This window comes from Lagenorhynchus albirostris, chromosome 19 (assembly GCF_949774975.1).
Source record: "Lagenorhynchus albirostris chromosome 19, mLagAlb1.1, whole genome shotgun sequence".
Lineage (NCBI taxonomy): Eukaryota > Metazoa > Chordata > Mammalia > Artiodactyla > Delphinidae > Lagenorhynchus > Lagenorhynchus albirostris.
In genome coordinates this window covers 29,796,948-29,816,427 of record NC_083113.1, presented here as the reverse complement: position 1 = coordinate 29,816,427, position 19,480 = coordinate 29,796,948, and the positions used below count along the sequence as shown (strand labels likewise).

General features: G+C 36.6%; 1 protein-coding gene across 12 annotated transcripts in view; it reads right to left on the bottom strand.

Moving 5' to 3' along the window:
* Positions 1-19,480, bottom strand: part of CHD9 (chromodomain helicase DNA binding protein 9) — a 194,854-nt gene that overhangs the window by 27,665 nt on the left and 147,709 nt on the right. For all 12 annotated transcript variants that reach the window (XM_060132648.1, XM_060132647.1, XM_060132651.1 and 9 more), the window contains 7 exons: positions 18,741-18,900; positions 18,211-18,300; positions 6,872-6,975; positions 6,248-6,365; positions 5,545-5,602; positions 1,915-1,957; positions 558-777 (listed from right to left, as the gene is read on the bottom strand). In XM_060132648.1, the coding sequence (XP_059988631.1) occupies positions 558-777; positions 1,915-1,957; positions 5,545-5,602; positions 6,248-6,365; positions 6,872-6,975; positions 18,211-18,300; positions 18,741-18,900 (793 nt within the window). The remainder of the gene's footprint in view (positions 1-557; positions 778-1,914; positions 1,958-5,544; positions 5,603-6,247; positions 6,366-6,871; positions 6,976-18,210; positions 18,301-18,740; positions 18,901-19,480) is intronic.

Below are 19,480 nucleotides of genomic sequence, written 5' to 3'. Positions count from 1 at the left end.
ATTCTATCCTTTTTAAGAAGTTAAAGCTTTTGGGATGAGAGAAGTTTGCTTGTCTTCCTAACAAGCCTCTTGAAGAAGTTCTATTACTATTTGTTCCCCTTTGACATCAGTAGTTTTAAGGGTTCATCCTCTGTAAAAAGCATAGATGAACTTCTCTTCCATACATTCTTATATTTCATTAATGTCATCATGTAAAGTAAGATACAGTGGAATTTATTTCATATAATTTAAACATACGTTTCATTGATAATTTAATTCTTGAGTTTGCACCTTCATTTTTTTCCCCATACCTCACTGTTCATAAACATGACAAAAGAATGATTAAATATAAAGTATGGACTAATAACTATAAAATCCAATAATCTGTATTAGCTTAACCATATTTGTGTGTACATATATTTATATACATGTGTAGGTATGCATAAAGCATTTTGCTTTGACCAACTTCTCTACCTACATACGTTTTTCACAACGTGAGATAATCGTACCCTAACAGACTTCAGAATGAACACTATATTTAGATACTATATATTAAAAATTTAGTGCTATTGTCTTACCTCTGCTGTCTTTCTATCTTGGCTGCCATTTTAGGATTAAGAGTGGCTTCTTCATAAAGAGGCTGCATAACACTGGCAGGCACTGAGAAAGTAGGTTGTATCTGCTGGATTTGTCTGTTTTTATTAGTACGCTGATATGCAGTGATGAGACGCCTCAAACGTGTGGTTAAAGCTGACTGAGTAGGCCAATAAATTTTATCACCCTCCATCAGTTGACCATCTACATTTAAAGAAACTCATGTCAATTAAAAAAAAAAAACTAAAACCCAAAAACTAAACAGATACTGTCATGAAGTTCACAAAAGCAGCAAAATTTCCCTACTTAAAATTTTTTCTTCCAATCTGATTATATGAAAAACAAAAACAAAACAAACCTCTCAAAAAAGTTTTAACTATAGCTCTAAAAATTACAACAAACTTTAAGAGCAAGCTCAAAGAGTAGGTCACGGTGGAATAAAGAACTACAATGTTATATATTTAAAGAGAACTTCATCTGCACAGAAGATACAACTCTTGCATTTCCAGGTCTAATATATCTTACTGGAAGGCAAATACTCAATGCCTTAACTTAAATAAATTAAAAGTCCAACTGAAATCCATTGAGAAGTTGAACACTATAAACTCTTCAAATTAAAGCTTTCTGTATTAAGTTTATCTCAATTTAATTAGAATGAAACAGGTAAAAAGTCATCAGGGAAGAACATATATTTTAAAAAATTCAATATGACAATGTTATAACTTTTAAGTTTTCATTTACCTAATAAAAGTGCAAGATCTAACTCTCTATTTCTACAGTGTAATATAACCATATATACCATAATCAAGTGGTAATCATTCATGCGAAGGAAAAACTACTCCTTTATTCCTAGTTGAATTACAGGAAGGTGAGGCACTATTCCCCTTGGGTACCAGCTGGGAATGAATGTACTCTAGTGACAGTACGTTTCTATCTTGATATCAGAAGGAAGGAGAAGCAAGACCGTGTACAGAAAAGCCTGTAGAAACTGAGTGATAAAAGAATGTTTCTCAATGTGTGTATGAACAAATAAGAAACGGATTATTAAATTAACACTAATGGTGTGTTTAATGGTGAAATGTCACATACCAGTGTAATAATCAAGCCACAAAAGCATCAAAACTCCTATTCTATAAAAATTCAGTGAGTCACTGCGTAAAGATTTACAACTAAAAATATTGTTAAATTTCCAATCAACTATGTTCTATAATGATTGCAACTGTCTTCAATAAATTTCACATACATTTGAGACATACAGAAGTGTATTAGTTTACTGATCTCATGGTATCATGGGAATGTTAATTTACAATAATACTAAGTAAAGAAATAAATGCTATTTACCTCCATCTGCTATAACAAGATCTCCTGGTGAGGAAACATCATCCTTTTAAAAGAAAACAGAAATTTGTCACAGGGTAACTGGGTCAATATATAATAAGAGAATCGATTTTCTTTATAATAGAATACTTTCTTTTGTAATAGAATTTTAAAAATTCAATTTATTTAAACTAAAAAAACCCAAACCAAAAACATTTCACCCATTTCCATCCTGCCTCTAACCTCAAGCCTCTGGCAACCACAATCTATTCTCTTTATCTATCAACTTAGTTAAAAAAAATTTCTTTTTAGATTCCACATATAAGAGACATCACACAATATTTGTGTTTTTCTGACTTATTTTACTTAGTACAATGCTCTCAAGGTCCATCCATGTTGTTGCAAATGGCAACATTTCATTCTTTTTAAAGACTGAATAATATTCCATTGTGTATATATACACACACACATATATATGAATATACGTGTATGTGTGTGTGTGTGTGTGTATATATATATATATATATATATATATATCACAATCTCTCTATCCATTTGTCTATCGATGGACACCTAGGTTGTTTCCACATCTTGGCTACTGTAAATAAAACTTCAAACCACATGTGATCAGGCTGCATATATCTTTCAAATGAGTGTTTTCATTTTTGGGGATAAATACCCATAAGTGTGATTGCTGGGTCATATGACAGCTCTATTTTTAATTTTTTGAGGAACCTCCATACTGTTTTCCACAGTGGCTGCACCAATTTACATTCCCACCAACAATATACAAGGTTCACTTTTCTCCACATCCTAGCCAATACTTGTTATTTCTAGTCTTTTTGATAATAGTCATTCTAACCGGTGTGAGGTGATATCTCATTGTTTTTTTGACTGGCATTTCCCTGATGATTAATGATGTAGAGACTTTTCATGTACCTGTTGGCCATCTATATGTCTTCTTCTAAAAAATATCTATTCACATCTTCTGCCTATATTTTAATCAGATCGTTTGGGGTTTTTTGCTATTGAGTTGTATGAGTTCTTTATATATTTTGGATATTAGCCCCTTATAAGATGTATGATTTGCAAATATTTTCTCATATTGAGTAGGTTGCCTTTTTCTTTTATTGATGATTTCCTTTGCTGTGCAGCTTTTTAGTTTGACGTAGTTGCACTTGTTTATTTTTGCTTTTGTTTTTGGTGTCAGATTCAAAAAACTCATCACCAAGACCTATGTCAAGGAGCTTACCAACTTTTTATTCCAATGACTACTAGTTTCTACTTTTGTTTTAGAAAGCCCTAAGTTAGAATTATCATCTTTCCTTTGTAGGTGGGTCTTTTTCCTGTGGTTGTTTTAAAAAACATCTTCTCTTTGTTTGGTATATCTGTAATTGCACCAGGATGTTTCTTGAAGTGGATTTAGTTTCATTTATCCCTGCAAGATTCACTTTACTTCTTGAATCTGAGGATTCATGTATTTCATCAAGTCTGAAGAATTCTCAGCTGTTAACTCTTAAAATAGGGCTTCTCCCTTATGCTCTCTAGTCTGTCCCTCTGGAATGCCTATTAGACATACACCGGACATTATCATGCTATATATACTCTTCGTATCTAAAAAGATTTTTTATATACTCCATTGTACTGGTTTTCGGTTTGTTGCCTCTCAACTCTAAATTTACTGCCTCTCATACCTTTTGCCAGCTCTAAGAAAAAAAAAAAAAAAACGGATCTAGGCTCTTTATTTTTTCTTAGCCAGCCAATGTGATATTAAGCTTTGTCAGTAGTGGGAGCTGGAGAAGAAAGACATTTTACTTCCTGGTTGCTGTGAGCTCCTCCACTGCTCAGCTCCTACAGCACATGCAGCTTCCTCAGTGCCCAGCTCTTGCAGTTCATGCAGTTTCTTTAGCACCTCTTGCCTGGCAGCTTCTCCTGAGCAACCTCCCCCTGGGTGGTTTTGTAGTGGAATGCCTCTGGTGTGACACTTCCCCAAGAAAAGCTTGGCAACCCTAGAGGGTGGATTTCCAGCAAGTTGCTCAGGTGTGGCAGCACAACAACTTTTCTTCCATCTAGTGAGCTGTGGTCATACCCTCCCCAAAAGGTCAGAACCTCAGCCCTGGTGGGCACAGGACCCTTCCTTGGCTGCTGTATCTCAGCCTTAGGAATAGTGGCTATTCCTATATTCTTTCAAGTTCTTGCCACTCAGTATTTCAACCCCCCTATTATAGTCAATAGCTCTTTACATTAAACTTTCCTGTTCAAATTACTATGTGGTTTTTCTCTCCTGATTGGCTCAAACTGATTCATCACGCTACATTATGGATAACTTCCTCTATTTTCTAAATAATTTCTTCTCTCGTGAGCTGTGTCTAATCTGTTTCTCCAGCAGGATGTTTAACTTATTTGTTGAGTTTTAAATTTCAACGACAGTATTTTCCACCTTTAAAGTTACATATAATTCTCTTTCATATGTCCATCGTCATTTAAAATCTTGTCTTTCTTTTTTTCCTAGTTCTTTCTTTAATGTCTTTAATCATTTAAAATTTTATTTATTTTCTATTTCAGGAGATATATTAACAGAAATTCTTAAAGATCTAATCTTGTTCTTTGTTATAGTGCTAACATTCACTCATGGTAAATTGCTCCTCATAAATTAAAAATTTTTGGATTTTGACCTCATTTTATGGAGGGCTTTATCTTCAAGACTCAAGTGTAATCTAGATTGAAGTCGTTTCTTCTAACTGTTCTTTTTACCAAGTACCTCAAGGGTATTACCAGCTTGGGATCTCTCTTTATATTACATTTTTGCCTTGAGAGTTCCTGGACCATGCAGATTAAGTAAAAGAAATCAAACCATAAACTCAAGCGAAGGCAGGCCTATGGCTATGAATTCTCAGGGGAAACAATTTTCTCCCTACCCAGAAACCATGCTGAGATAAATTTACTTGTTTCCCTGTGCTGTTTGGCAGAAGGTACTACCCTTTAAGGGTTCTGACTTTACTGGATTTCATTCTCACTGCTACACACTGGCCTAAGCCTCATCTTTCTTCCTCAATATCCAATTCCCTTGGCAACCAAGACCAACAAACCCTACCTGACAGCCATAGCACTGTCTAGTCTTTACTATATTCTCACAAATATTATAGAAATTCTTCTCCTCTTTTAACATCATTTTCCCAACCCAACAGATTATATTCTGTACTTTCAACCAACTCTTTTTCTTCCTTTTGACTTTCTATAAACAGAACACTTAGAACTATGCTTCAGCAGCTCAGAATTCCTCTGGGCTCCACCTCTACTTCAGATCGCTTTATCTGTTGCTGTGTACTTTTAGTATCTAGCTCTTATTCTGCTTTGAGATTTTGCCCCTGAACACTGTGTTTCTCTGGTTCCTAGCAGTGTAGCATGTTGGGAATCCCCATTTCATTCATATGTCCAAACCAGCCTCCAGCTTGTCTAGAAGACGAGATCAAGCAAATTCTGAATGGTTATTTGTGATGTCTGGCAACCTAAGTTAGTCACTAACTTAGCTAATGTTCTAAGAAATGATGCATAATGAAAATGTATGAAGGAAAAACATACAAAAGAAATAGCAAGCAAAAGAAAACATGGATAACTAGATTCGAGGATTTAAAATCATGATCCAAAGCATACCTCTATATCATCTTTAAAGATAGCTGGGGCAGGTTTGTATTCTGGATCTTCCACATCCCTGTTAAATACCAACAAATGCTATAATTATCGTACTGAACTTCAAATTTCTCGTGGTAGGACAAACAAATGGGGTATTGTTGGAAGGACTTCTTCGTATGTTTTAATGGTCCGACTGAAGTCTCTTCTTCAGCCAGAGGAGCCCAAGCCTAATAGCGTGAAGGTTATTTACATGGCAAGTCAGAAGAAAGCTAGTTCTAATTTACTCTTACTCCCAAGTTCACTTATAAATGTGGTATTAACCTTAACATAGTCTCTTACTTTTCTCTTTTGGTAAGAAAAGAAAGGTAATAAAAAAGGCCTCATAATAGGTATAATGAACATCATCATATTTCTCTTCAGTTGTAATATGCTTAGCTTTCTTCTTCCCTCCTAGGTCCCTAAAATTTTGGTCTTAATTGCCATGACCATTAAGAATGGAAAAACGAAGGACTCATCAAAAGAATGGGTGTGGGGAAGGTCCGGTCTCTTCCTTCATTGCACTCTGTTAGACAAGTGCTAACTTATTAGAGTATCATTAGCTCTTTTGAATTGTAAACTCCAATTCTCGTACTGCTACATTATTTAAAGAGAAACATCACCGACATAGAATATGCTGATGTTGACAGAGCTATATGGAGAATTCATGACTCTGAAATCCACGTACCCATCCATATAATCGTTCGCCCTCTGTTCTGCAGCAACTGCTTTCTCATCAGGTTTTCCCACTCTTTCCAAGAAGCATAATGCCGGGTCTGCTCGGATAGTGTTATATTTTTCATAACCTAGAGGGATGACCAATTATGAAAGTAAAAAGGATAAAAAGAAGAAAAAAATATAAATGTAAGCATTCCTCATATTTATGATGAGTGATATTTCTGGACTGAAGGGACCATATATTAAAATGACATAGGTTAAACATGTTTTCTAGAAATTATCACAAACATTACATGGTCTGGCAATATGTATATTTAAAAATCTAGATTAAATATATCAGTTAAAAGGAAAAGAGGAAAAACTGACCACACATAACATATTTCACATAAAAACTCTTCTTGAGAGGGGACGTTATGTGAGACTTACGTCCAAGAGAAGCAGTTCACATATGCCACCCATTCATGAGGAAATGTAGTGACTGACAAACATAGCTTGGGAGTGTATGCTTTTTATGATGTATATAATAATATGGGTGTTACTGGAATAAAGCTGTAAGTGGAAATCAATAAATTGAGAAGTAGCTGAATTACACTATACGTAGATGAAGACTCTACCTATCTTACTTCTCACTTACCATGTTTAAAAACTCCAATAAGGAGTGACTTATCAGCATCAAAATCCCACCATTCAGCAGGAACTTCTGAGTGGTCTGGTTCTGGGACCCAAACATCAATGTCACTTAAAAAAAAATCATGATATGACTTTATGAGTTACTATAAACAAGTCTAAGAGGGGGCAAAATTTTACATAGCTTCTAAAAAGCATTGTGGTTTTTAAGAAAAAGAGGATACAATTTTATTTCATTTAAAAAAATTTTCCACAACTACCACATATTAAAATTATAAAACTGCACAATAACAACAAAGGTACCATAAAATGAATTGATATTCTTAAGTGCAACAGAAGAAATAAGTTTCAACAGGTTTACTTTATTCTTAAGGAATCATATTCTTTCCACTAATTTCCTTCAGATATAGACAAAAGGTTCTATCAGAAAGCAGAGTCTTATGTCAGCAAACAACTTGGCAAAAATCATCTGGGTCAAAAATTTCACTTTGTATATGAGGAGACTGAGGCCCTAAAAAAGCAAATGAATGGCTCTAGGCTGTAAAACAAGTTATGTCTCTTTTAGACCACTATTGCTAGGAAAGTCACACTGAAAAATGAAGCACTGCTTACCAGTAAAGGAAGCCTAGCAAAGAGTTAATAATGTTTGACAAGGATTAGCAAATAAGTATCATTAATTTTGATATAAATACACGTCATTCTTATATTGTATTCAACAGTCAAAGAGATTGGATAGGGTAAATTACCTCAGGGAATCAAATATTCTACTTGAGATTTTCCCTATGACATTAATGTATTATCAATTTCCAAAGAATCAGAGATATAATAAAAAACTTAACACAAATTATATTAAGTAGAATTTCATCTCTTCATCGTGGCACCATAAATTTTATAAATTAATTAAGAAAGGACTATAGGTGTGAAGAAATGGAGCGTTTCTTATAACTAAGTTGTGTGGCAAAAGTTCATCCGTAAGTTGGTTGTCTTTGGGAATGCAAATAAATTTTCATACAGATATAAACTGATAAATGGTCAATATGTTCCTGGGCTAGTCCACAAGAACCCAACAGTTAACCACTAATATAGTTGAAATAAAAGATATTGACAATTAAAAAGTTTTAAGTTTTATAAGTAAATAAAACATAAAAAATGGATTAAAAAATTACTTTTTATTTTTCCTAAGTGCTTTGCCAGGAGACAAAAAGAAAATTTTCAATACTCTAAACGCACACCTCATTATACTTTATTTTGCTTAAAAACAGAAGTGTCACAATCACAATATTTCTTAGCTTAGTGCAGAAACAGAGAAAGAGGAAGAGAGATTTTCCCGTGATATGGCAAAAGCTGAAAAATAGATGAGGAAAAATACAGTTAAAGAAGATATTTATTTTTTATTGCATTCCTGGTCAGGACTAAACAAAGCAGAAGCACAGAATGACAAAAGAAAGAGGAAAGAACACCAGAGACAGGATGCCAAACAGGGAAAAATAAAGTGGGTCAGATACTGTACTTCCTCTTACCAATCATCAGGTAGCACTCTAAAGCTCAAAATATTGTGACTGTCATCTGAGGTGCAAGTTTTTTCCTGTTTTTAGAGAGTAAAAGGCACTAAATATATACCTCATGGGTTTAAAAAAATATATATTTATTTATTTTAACATCTTTATTGGAGTATCATTGCTTTACAATGCTGTGTTAGTTTCTCCTGTATAACAAAGTGAATCAGCTATACATATACACATATCCCTCCGTCTTGTGTCTCCCTCCCACCCTCCATTATCCCACCACTCTAGTTAGACACAAAGCACCGAGCTGATCTCCCTGTGCTATGTGGCTGCTTCCCACTAGCTATCTATTTTACATTTGGTAGTGTATATATGTCTATGCCACTCTCTCACTTCCTCCCAGCTTACCCTTCCCCCTCCCCGTGTCCTCAAGTCCATTCACTACATCATCTGTGTCTTTATTCCTGTCCTGCCCCTAGGTTCTTCAGAACCATTTTTTTTTTTTTTTTTTTTTTTTAGATTCCATATATATGTGTTAGCGTACAGTATTTGATTTTCTCTTTCGACTTACTTAACTCTGTATGACAGACTCTGGGTCCATCCATCTCACTACAAATAACTCAATTTCATTTCTTTTTATGGCTGAGTAATATTCCATTGTATATACGTGCCACATCTTTCTCAATTCATCTGTCGATGGACACTTAGGGTGCTTCCATGTCCTGGCTATTGTAAATAGAGCTGTAATGAACATTGTGGTACATGACTCTTTTTGAATTACAGTTTTCTCTGGGTATATGCCCAGGAGTGGGATTGCTGAGTTGTATGGTAGTTCTATTGTAGTTTTTTAAGGAACCGCCATACTGTTCTCCATAGTGGCTGTATCAATTTACATTCCCACCAACAGTGCAAGAGGGTTCCCTTTTCTCCACACCCTTTCCAGCATTTATTGTTTGTAGATTTTTTGATGATGGCCATTCAGACTGGTGGGAGGTGATACCTCATTGTAGTTTTGATTTGCATTTCTCTAATGATTAATGATGTTGAGCATCCTTTCATCTGTTTGTTGGCAATCTATCTTCTTTAGAGAAATGTCTACTTAGGTCTTCTGCTCATTTTTGGATTGGATTGTTTGCTTTTTTGATAGTGAGATGCATGAAATGCTTGTATATTTTGGAGATTAATCCTTTGTCAGTTGCTTTGTTTGCAAATATTTTCTCCCATTCTGAGGGTTGGCTTTTCGTCTTGTTTATGGTTTCCTTTCCTGTGCAAAAGCTTTTAGGTTTCACTAGGTCCCATTTGTTTATTTTTGCTTTTATTTCCCTTTCTCTGGGACGTGGGTCAAAAAGGATCTTGCTGTGATTTACGTCATAGAGTGCTCTGCCTATGTTTTCCTCTAAGAGATTGATAGTGTCTGGCCTTACATTTAGGTCTTTAATCCATTTTGAGCTTACTTTTGTGTATGGTGTTAGGGAGTATTCTAATTTCATTCTTTTACATGTAGCTGTCCAGTTTTCCCACTACCATTTATTGAAGAGGCTATCTTCTCTTCATTGTATATTCTTGCCTCCTTTGTCAAAGATAAGGTGACCATATGTAAGTGGGTTTATCTCTGGGCTTTCTATCCTGTTCCATTGATCTGTATTTCTGTTTTTGTGCCAGCGCCATACTGTTTTGATTACTGTAGCTTTGTAGTATAGTCTGAAGTCAGGGAGCGTGATTCCTCCAGCTCCGTTTTTCTTTCTCAAGATTGCTTTGGCTATTCAGGTCTTTTGTGTTTCCATACAAATTGTGAAATTTTTTGTTCTAGTTCTGTGAAAAATGCCAGTGGTAGTTTGATAGGGATTGCACTGAATCTGTAGATTGCTTTGTATAGTAATTTTCATGATGTTGATTCTTTAATTTCTTTCATTGGTGTCTTATAGTTGTCCGCATACACGTCTTTTGTCTCCTTAGGTAGGTTTATTCCTAGGTATTTTCTTTTTGTTGCAATGGTAAATGGGAGTGTTTCCTTAATTTCTCTTTCAGAGTTTTCATCATTAGTGTGTAGGAATGCAAGAGATTTCTGTGAATTAATTTTGTATCCTACTACTTTACCAAATTCATTGATTAGCTCTAGTAGTTTTCTGGTAGCATCTTTAGGATTCTCTATGTATAGTTTCATATCATCTGCAAAGTGACAGTTTTACTTCTTTTCCAATTTGGATTCCTCTTATTTCTTTTTCTTCTCTGATTGCTGTGGCTAAAACTTCCAAAACTATGTTAAATAATAGTGGTGAGAGTGGGCAACCTTGTCTTGTTCCTAATCTTGGTGGAAATGGTTTCAGTTTTTCCCCATTCAGAACGATGTTGGTTGTGGGTTTGTCACATATGGCCTTTATTATGTTGAGGTTAAGTTCCCTCTATGCTTACTTTCTGGAGGCTTTTTATCATAAATGGGTGTTGAATTTTGTTGAAAGCTTTTTCTGAATCTATTGAGATGATCATATGGTTTTTCTCCTTCAATACTCAAAACGGTTTATCACATTGATTTGCGTATATTGAAGAATCCCTGCATTCCTCAGATAAACCCCACTTGATCAGGGTGTATGATCCTATTAATGTGCTGCTGGATTCTGTCTGCTAGTATTGTTTTGAAATTTTGGCATCTATGTTCATCAGTGATATTGGCCTGTAGTTTACTTTCTTTGTGACATCTTTCTTTCTTTGTGATACCACCCTGTGGTATCAGGGTGATGGTGGCCTCGTAGAATGAGTTTGGGAATGTTCCTCCCTCTAATATATTTTTGAAGAGCTTAAGAAGGATAGGTGTTAGCTCTTCTCTAAATGTTTGATAGAATTCGCCTGTGAAGCCATCTGGTCCTGGGCTTTTGTTTGTTGGAAGATTTTTAATCACAGTTTCATTTTCAGTGTTTGTGACCGGTCTGTTTATATTTTCTATTTCTTCCTGGTTCAGTCCCAGAAGGTTGTGCTTTTCTAAGAATTTGTCCATTTCTTCCAGGTTATCCATTTTATTGGCATATAGTTGCTTGTAGCAATCTCTCATGATCCTTTATATTTCTGCAGTGTCAGTTGTTACGTCTCCGTTTTCACTTCTAATTCTATTGATTTGAGTCTTCTCCCTTTTTTTCTTGATGAATCTAATGGTTTATCAATTTTGTTTATCTTCACAAAGAAACAGCTTTTACTTTTATTAATCTTTGCTATTGTTTCCATCACTTCTTTTCCATTTATTTCTGATCTGATCTTTATGATTTCTTTCCTTCCGCAAACTTTGGGGGTTTTTTGGTTCTTCTTTCTCTAATTGCTTTAGGTGTAAGGTTTGGTTGTTCATTTGAGATGTTTCTTGTTTCTTGACATAGGACTGTATTTCTATAAATTTCCCTCTGAGAACTGCTTTTGCTGCATCCCATAGGTTTTGGGTCATCATGTTTTCATTGTCATTTGTTTCTAGGTATTTTTTGATTTCCTCTTTGATTTCTTCAATGATCTCCTGGTTATTTAGTAGCATATAGTTTAGCCTCCATGTGTTTGTATTTTTTACAGATTTTTTTTCTGTAATCAAGTCTTCCAGAGTTGTGGTTGGAAAAGACACTTGATATGATATCAATTTTCTTAAATTTACCAAGGCTTGATTTGTGACCCAAGATATGGTCTATCCTGGAGAAAGTTCCATGAGCACTTGAGAAGAAAGTGTATTCTGTTGTTTTTGCATGGAAGGTCCTATAAATATCAATTAAGTCCATCTTGTCTGATGTGTCATTTAAAGCTTATGTTTCCTTATTTATTTTCATTTTGGATGATCTGTCCATTGGTAAAAGTGGGCTGTTCAAGTCCCCTACTACGAATGTGTTACTGTCGATTTCCCCTTTTATGGCGGTTAGCATTTGCCTTGTGTATTGAGGTGCTTCTATGTTGGGTGTATAAATATTTACAACTGTTATATCTTCTTCTTGGATCGAACCCTTGATCATTATGTAGTGTCCTTGTTTCTCTCTTGTAATAGTCTTTATTTTAAAGTCTACTTTGTCTGATATGAGAATTGCTACTCCAGCTTTCTTCTGATTTCCATTTGCATGGAATATCTTTTTCCATCCCCTCACTTTCAGTCTGTATGTGTCCCTAGGTCTGAAGTGGGTCTCCTGTAGATAGCATATATACAGGTCTTGTGTTTGTATTCATTCAGCCAGTCTATGTCTTTTGGTTGGAACATTTAATCCATTTACATTTAAGGAAATTATCGATATATATGATCCTATTACCATTTTCTTAATTGTTTGGGTTCGTTATTGTAGGTCTTTTCCTTCTCTTATGTTTCCTGCCTAGAGAAGTTCCTTTAGCATTTGTTGTAAAGCTCGTTTCGTGGTGCTGAATTCTCTTACCTTTTGCTTGTCTGTAAAGCTTTTAATTTCTGTCAAATCTGAATGAGATCCTTGCTGGGTAGAGTAATTTTGGTTGTAGGTTTTTCCCTTTCATCACTTTAAATATGTCCTGACACACCCTTCCTGCTCACAGAGTTTCTGCTGAGAAATCAGCTGTTAACCTTATGGGGATTCCCTTGTATGTTATTGTTGCTTTTCACTTGCTGTTTTTAATATGTTTTCTTTGTATTTAGTTTTTGATAGTTTGATTAATATGTGTCTTGGTGGATTTCTCCTTGGATTTATCCTGTATGGGACTCTGTGCTTCCTGGACCTGTTTGGCTATATCCTTTCCCATATTAGGGAAGCTTTCAAGTATAATCTCTTCAAATATTTTCTCAGTCCCTTTCTTTTTCTCTTCTTCTTCTGGGACTCCTATAGTTCGAAGGTTGGAACATTTAATGTGGTCCCAGAGGTCTCTGAGACTGTCCTCAATTCTTTTCATTCTTTATTCTTTATTCTGCTCTGTGGTAGTTATTTCCAGTATTTTATCTTCCAGGTCACTTATCCATTCTTTTGCCTCATTTTTTCTGCTACTGATTCCTTCTAGAGAATTTTAAATTTCATTTATTGTGTCGTTCATCATTGTTTGTTTGCTCCTTAGGTCCTTGTTAAACGTTTCTTGTATTTTCTCCATTCTATTTCTAAGACTTTGGATCATCTTTACTATCATTACTCTGAATTCTTTTCCAGGTAGACTGCCTATTTCCTCCTCATTTATTTGGTCTGGTGGGTTTTTACTTTGCTCCATCATCTGCTGTTTATTTCTCTGTCTTGTCATGTTGCTTAACTTACTGCATTTGGGGTCTCCTTTTCACAGGCTGCAGGTTCGTAGTTCCCGTTGTTTTTGGTGTCTGCCCCCAGTGGGTAAGGTTGGTTCAGTGGATTGTGTAGGCTTCCCGGTGGAGGGGACTGGTGCTTGTGTTCTGGTGGCTGAGGGTGGATCTTGTCTTTCTGGTGGGCAGGACCATGCCTGGTGGTGTGTTTTGGGGTGTCTGTGATCTTATTATGATCTTAGGCAGCCTCTCTGCTAATGGCTGGAGTTGTTTTCCTGTCTTGCTAGTTGTTTGGCATGCGCTGTGCAGCACTTTACCTTGCTGGTCGTTGAGTGGAGCTGGGTGTTAGCGTTGAGATGTAAATCTCTGGGAGAGCTTTTGCCATTCGATATTATGTGGGGCCGGGAGGTGTCTGGTGGACCAATGTCGTGAACTCGGCTCTCCCACTTACAAGTCTTAGGCCTGACACCCAGCCGGAGCACCAACACCCTGACAGCCGGCTGGAGCACCAAGACCCTGTCAGCCACATGGCTCTTACAAGAGCACTTGGCACACAGAAAGCACTTGATAACTGTGAACTAATATTGCTATAACTGTAATTACAGGCACAAGCTGGGGGAGCGATTCATCTTCCTGCTAGTGTTAGATGGTCTCCTGCAGAGGTGGGGGCTGGCTGTGGCTCATCATGGGGACAAAGACACTGGCAGCAGAAGTTCTGGGAAGTACTCATTGGTGTGAGCTCTCCCAGTCTGCCGTTAGTCCCACCAAAGAGCTACCTCACGGTTTAAATGTGCCATATGCATGTTAAGTGTTAAGTGTTCCTTAACTGCTAGGGAAAGGATTACAATAAGGTGCATGTACTCCTATTGTTGATTTCTGCTTTGAGAGATTCAGTTCATGTGCTATCTCTTGCATAAAGCCTCTAACTTCCCCAGGCTAGATCATCCATTCAAAATAGATTTTTTAATCTATTTTGATTTAAATATTCATTTTGATTTAAATATTCACAGTATTCACAATGTGCCAACAATGGCAATAGTAAGACAGACATATCCTTGCCCTTTTGAAGAGGTATCTGCAAAACCTCTTCAATGCCTGTGATGAGTGCTGTGACAGGGCACTCTGGGTATGTGCTTTACCCAGACATGAGAGGACAGGGAGGCTGAGTTGATGCTGGCTGAGCAGTAAGAGAGGGAAAATGAAAGAAAATGGGAAAGAGAATGTTCCTGCAAGAATGCAAAGGCCTGGAGGCATTAGTAACCATGGCATATTTGATAAATGCAGATCTAAAGTTCAGAAAAGAGATGTGGGCTAGAATTAGGTTCGGAAGTCATCAGTATGGAAATATAAATTGATGCTGCAGAAAAGATGTGAAAACCCAAGAGTAAGTGATGAGAGGGCCTATGTGAACACATTTAAGGGACAGGTGGAAGAGAAGACTGAAAATGAAAAGTGGCAAGCAGAAAGCTAAAAAGAAAGTCTACAGGAGAATGGCATCACAGATACATTCTAATAATATGGAAGTGATCAATAAAGGTAAATAAGAAAAACACTATGATATATCCATCAAATTTAGCAGTGAGAATGTGGGTGAAGAACTTCTTAAAGTAGGTGATGGAGTGAGGGGGTAGAAGCTGAATTGTAGTGGAATGTACAGTGAATGCGAGAAAAGAAAAAGAGGACAGCACATACAGATACTTCTTTAAAAAAAGTTTGGCTGTGAAACCAAGGAGAGTAATAATATGGTAGTCTGAGGAGAACTGGGTGCAAAAGTGGTGTGTGTGTCTGTGTGTGTGTGTGTGTGCATGTGTATGTGTGTTGAGAGAGATGTAAATATCTTAAAATCCAAATGAGAAGCCAGAGAGGGTAAGGATAATGAAAGAGGATAATTCATAGATCACAGTACAGTTCCTGGGAAATCACAAGGGGATTGAATGCAGTCAGACCAAGGAAAAAGAGGAGCCAATTAGTCAACAAGTATTTACTGGGTGTTACTATTTCCCAGATTCTAGGGGCTGGGAACACAATGAGCAATAAGACAGATAGCATACTTCACCTTCAACCAGCTTAAATTGTAATGATAGGGGAAATACAATTTAAAAAATAAATATAATTTTTAATACTAGTAGGCAACATGAATGAGATAAAATAAGGTTAAGTAATAGTGGGTGACTGGTGGGCTGCTTTAGCTAGCGTGGGCAGGGAAGGCCTATCTGAAGAGGTGAAACTTAAGCTGAGACCTGCATGATATGAAGGGGCAGTTCTGTGGAAGATTAAGGGAAAGAATATTTGTAGTAGGGGGAACAGCACAGAATGAGCCTGACATGTTGGAGGAACATCGTGGATGAGGGACAGAATGGAGGAAGAGATCCCAGAGCTATGTAGGGCACTGTAGGATTGGGCTTTATTCTAAGAGAAATGAGAAGCAACTGGAAGGTTTTAAGAAGTGCCTTGGCCTGATTTTTGCTTTAGAAAGATCACTCTGGCTGCTGTGTGAAGGTCCGACTGTAGAGAGGCAAAATAAGAGGCAAAGATGGGAAATCCCTGGTGGTCCAGTAGTGGTTAGGACTCTGTTCTTCCACTGCAGGGGGCCTGGGTTTGATCCCTTGTCCGGGAACTAAGATCTTGTATGCTGCGTAGTGCAGCCAAAAAAATACCCAACAACTCTTGAAAAAGAAGAGGCAAAGAGACTCACTTAGGAGGCCACTGAAAAAGTCTAAACACGAGATAATGGTGGCTTGGACCAGGGAGTTAGCAGAGGAGAGTGAAAAGTGCTCAGGTTTGGCATATACTTTGTCAAGCTAACAAGTCTTCCTGTAGGGTTTGAGGGGAAGAGAAGAATCAAGAATGATACCAGAGCAACTGGGTGGTACATTTAGTAGGATGGAGAAGGCTTGTATGTGCGAAGGTGGGGAGGAAGGAATAGGAGACAGATTTGGGAGATACACGGGAAGTTTGAGCTGTTAATTAGATTTTTCAAGTGGAAATGTTTAGAAGCAGCTAACTCAGAGCTTAGAGCTGAGGGGAAACGTCTGGGATGAATATGTAAATCTGACTGTCACCTGTGTAAAGATCATATTTAATATGATGAGGTTGCATGAGTTTACTGAAAGGGAAAGTACAGATAAAAAAGAAAGCTGAGGACACACGTCTTGGTCAATCCAACATCTAGAGATCTATTAGAGGAATAAGAGCTAGCAAAGGAAAATGCAAAGGAAAGACCAATATGGAAAAAAGGACAACCAGGTGGTAGCAGCAAGGATGTGTACTGAAGACATCACTTCAAGAAGGGAGAAGTAGAATAAGTTGAGAGAGTGATCTCATGGTAGGTTATTAGTGGCCTGATTAAAAATCATTTCAGCGGGAGTGTGGAGATGAAAGATTAATTGGAATAGATTGAAGAGAAGATGCAAGGTAAAGAAGTAAAGACTGTCAACACAGACAACTCTTTATTTTCATGAAGGGGAGTGGAGAAATGGAGTAGTACGATGTATGTATGATACATGATATTAAGGAATGTATATACGCCAAGAGAATGATTCAGAAGGTGATTACAGGCGTAAAGTCCTTAAAAGGTAAGAAACAAGTTCCAAGCATAAGGGTTGTTCTTAGGAGGAGGAGGATTTCTACTTCATCCCAAGGGAAGGAATAAATAGGGGGACACATACGACAAGTAGAACTGAAGGTAGCTCTTGTCTGATTGTTTCTGTTTTCTCTGTGAAATATATAGCAAAGTCATTACTGGAGGGTGATGCTGGTGGGAAAGGAAGATGGCTTGAGGAGAGAGGTGTGGAATGGTCCTCTTGAAGAGTAGGTAAGTGAACTTCCTAGTCATGGTGGTTAAACAGCTTACTTGTGTTTAATTTTGCTTGAGATCAATGCTCATTAATTTGAAGTTAGTCATTCGGCAGGGTTTGTGTGATTTTCTCCAGCCATGTTCAACTGCTTAGGTATAGGCAAGGGGTAAAACGATTTTTCGGTTTAACATGAGTTGGGGTTGTGCCACGAATGTAGAACAGAGGGGAAATCAGGCAAAGAATCTCAGTTAGTGAGTACACTGCTGGACTACAGAATGCAGGTTTATAATGAGGAGAGAGGGGCATGAAGGTGGAGATGGATAAGATGGGGGACATCGTGATGAAATTAGAGAATGAGAGTGAAAAGTACCCAAGTTAAGTGAGTCTGAAGGAAATAAGTGACAGCTGAAATGCAGATTGAAGAGGTAATGCTGTTACTGGTGATAGTAAGATTAAGTATATGATTGTGTGCGTGTGTGGCTGTGGTGGAGAGGAAAGAAGACGATTGTAGATAAAGGTCAAGGAACTGAGAGACTAAGGTGCTGGATGGATCATATGAGGATGTAAAAGTCACTGCAGTAAGAGGGTGGAAGGTTAAGTTTTAGATTTGGTAGCAGGAAGCTATTACTAATGCTAATGTTATTATTCTTATGATAACTTTCAGCGACAGAGCCAACGATGAGATTAATAGACGAAAGGCAACAAAATGGCAAGGGTCACTCTAAGTTTGGTAGATTTTTCTTCCTGTGAATTTCACTGAATAAGCATTCACTTAATATACAATTTTCTGGTCATTTAACTTTTGCCTCATTACGTTGCTGAAGAATAAACATGCTATTTAATTTACCTTGCATCAACTCCATCAAACACTTTCTGGCACTCATTTCCAATGACTTCTTGCTTTAGATAATACAGCATTCTTACACGAAGCAAAACTCTAAAAATAAGGGGGAAAAAAAATCAAAAGACACAAAGACATTAATCATTAAAGAAAATTCATCCATGGGGTTAAAATTAGAAAAGAATTTGTATACAAAATTTTTATAATGAAATAATAATTATTACTTCTGATTAAATAAACCTCATTACTATCATATATATAAAATAGGTTTCTTCAAAATCTTTACAATCATCATTATTTAATATCCAAGTAAGATATAATGAGATCACTTGGAGGCCAGTTTTTTTTCTCTCTCTGCTGATGAAAAGTGACACAAGAGGTACCATGATTTGCTGAAGGATACTCTGGTAAGAATAAGATTAGGATTGGTCCTAGACCACACTGTTTCTGTACTCAGAATCAGCATGCTTTAAGATTGTTAATAAATTCAGAAGTAAACTTGCAATGGGTTGTGTTAAAAATACCCTACTACCTACTTATTACAGTGGTGTTTTATATGTTTTTTGTAGCCTTCATCTTGAAGTAGCTGCTCAGGATTGTATTTTCGAAGCCATTCTGCTTTTTGTATATCAAATGAGCTTGTTTGAGTCTTTACTTTCTTCCCTTTTCGACCTCTGGGTACAGGGGCTGACAGACCTGTTAAAATGAGAAGGACAAATGAAATCAGGGATAATTTGTATAAAGACGGTCAATTTAAAACATTTTTTCAATGGAAGAAATTTCTGGAGACTTTCAGAGGTCTGTGTAGGCTATACAGAGATCTTTGAAAAATTAATGGTAAAAATATAAACTCAATCACAAGATAAGTCCACGATACCACACACATATTAACACCATTTCTGCCAACCACCCAATTTCATATCCCCAATTAATCATTCTGATTACCTCTATGTTGCAAAACATTTTTTTCCCAAATGTAAAAACTGAAAGATCAAACCTTTCCCTCTGCTTTACTTTTTGCTTCCTTAGTTACAAAAATACAAGTTGTGGCCTCTTGATTTTCAAAACTGATTGTTACTAATAACATGGATTAGGTTTTGTGGGGTTCCTGTTTAAGAGAACTAAATTCATTTGATTTCACTCTTAATCTTAACATATTCCGTATTTGGTCAGTTTTTAAAAAATATTTATTTATTTATTTATTTATTTTTGGCTGTGGTGGGTCTTCGTTTCTGTGCGAGGGCTTTCTCTAGTTGTGGCAAGCGGGGGCCACTCT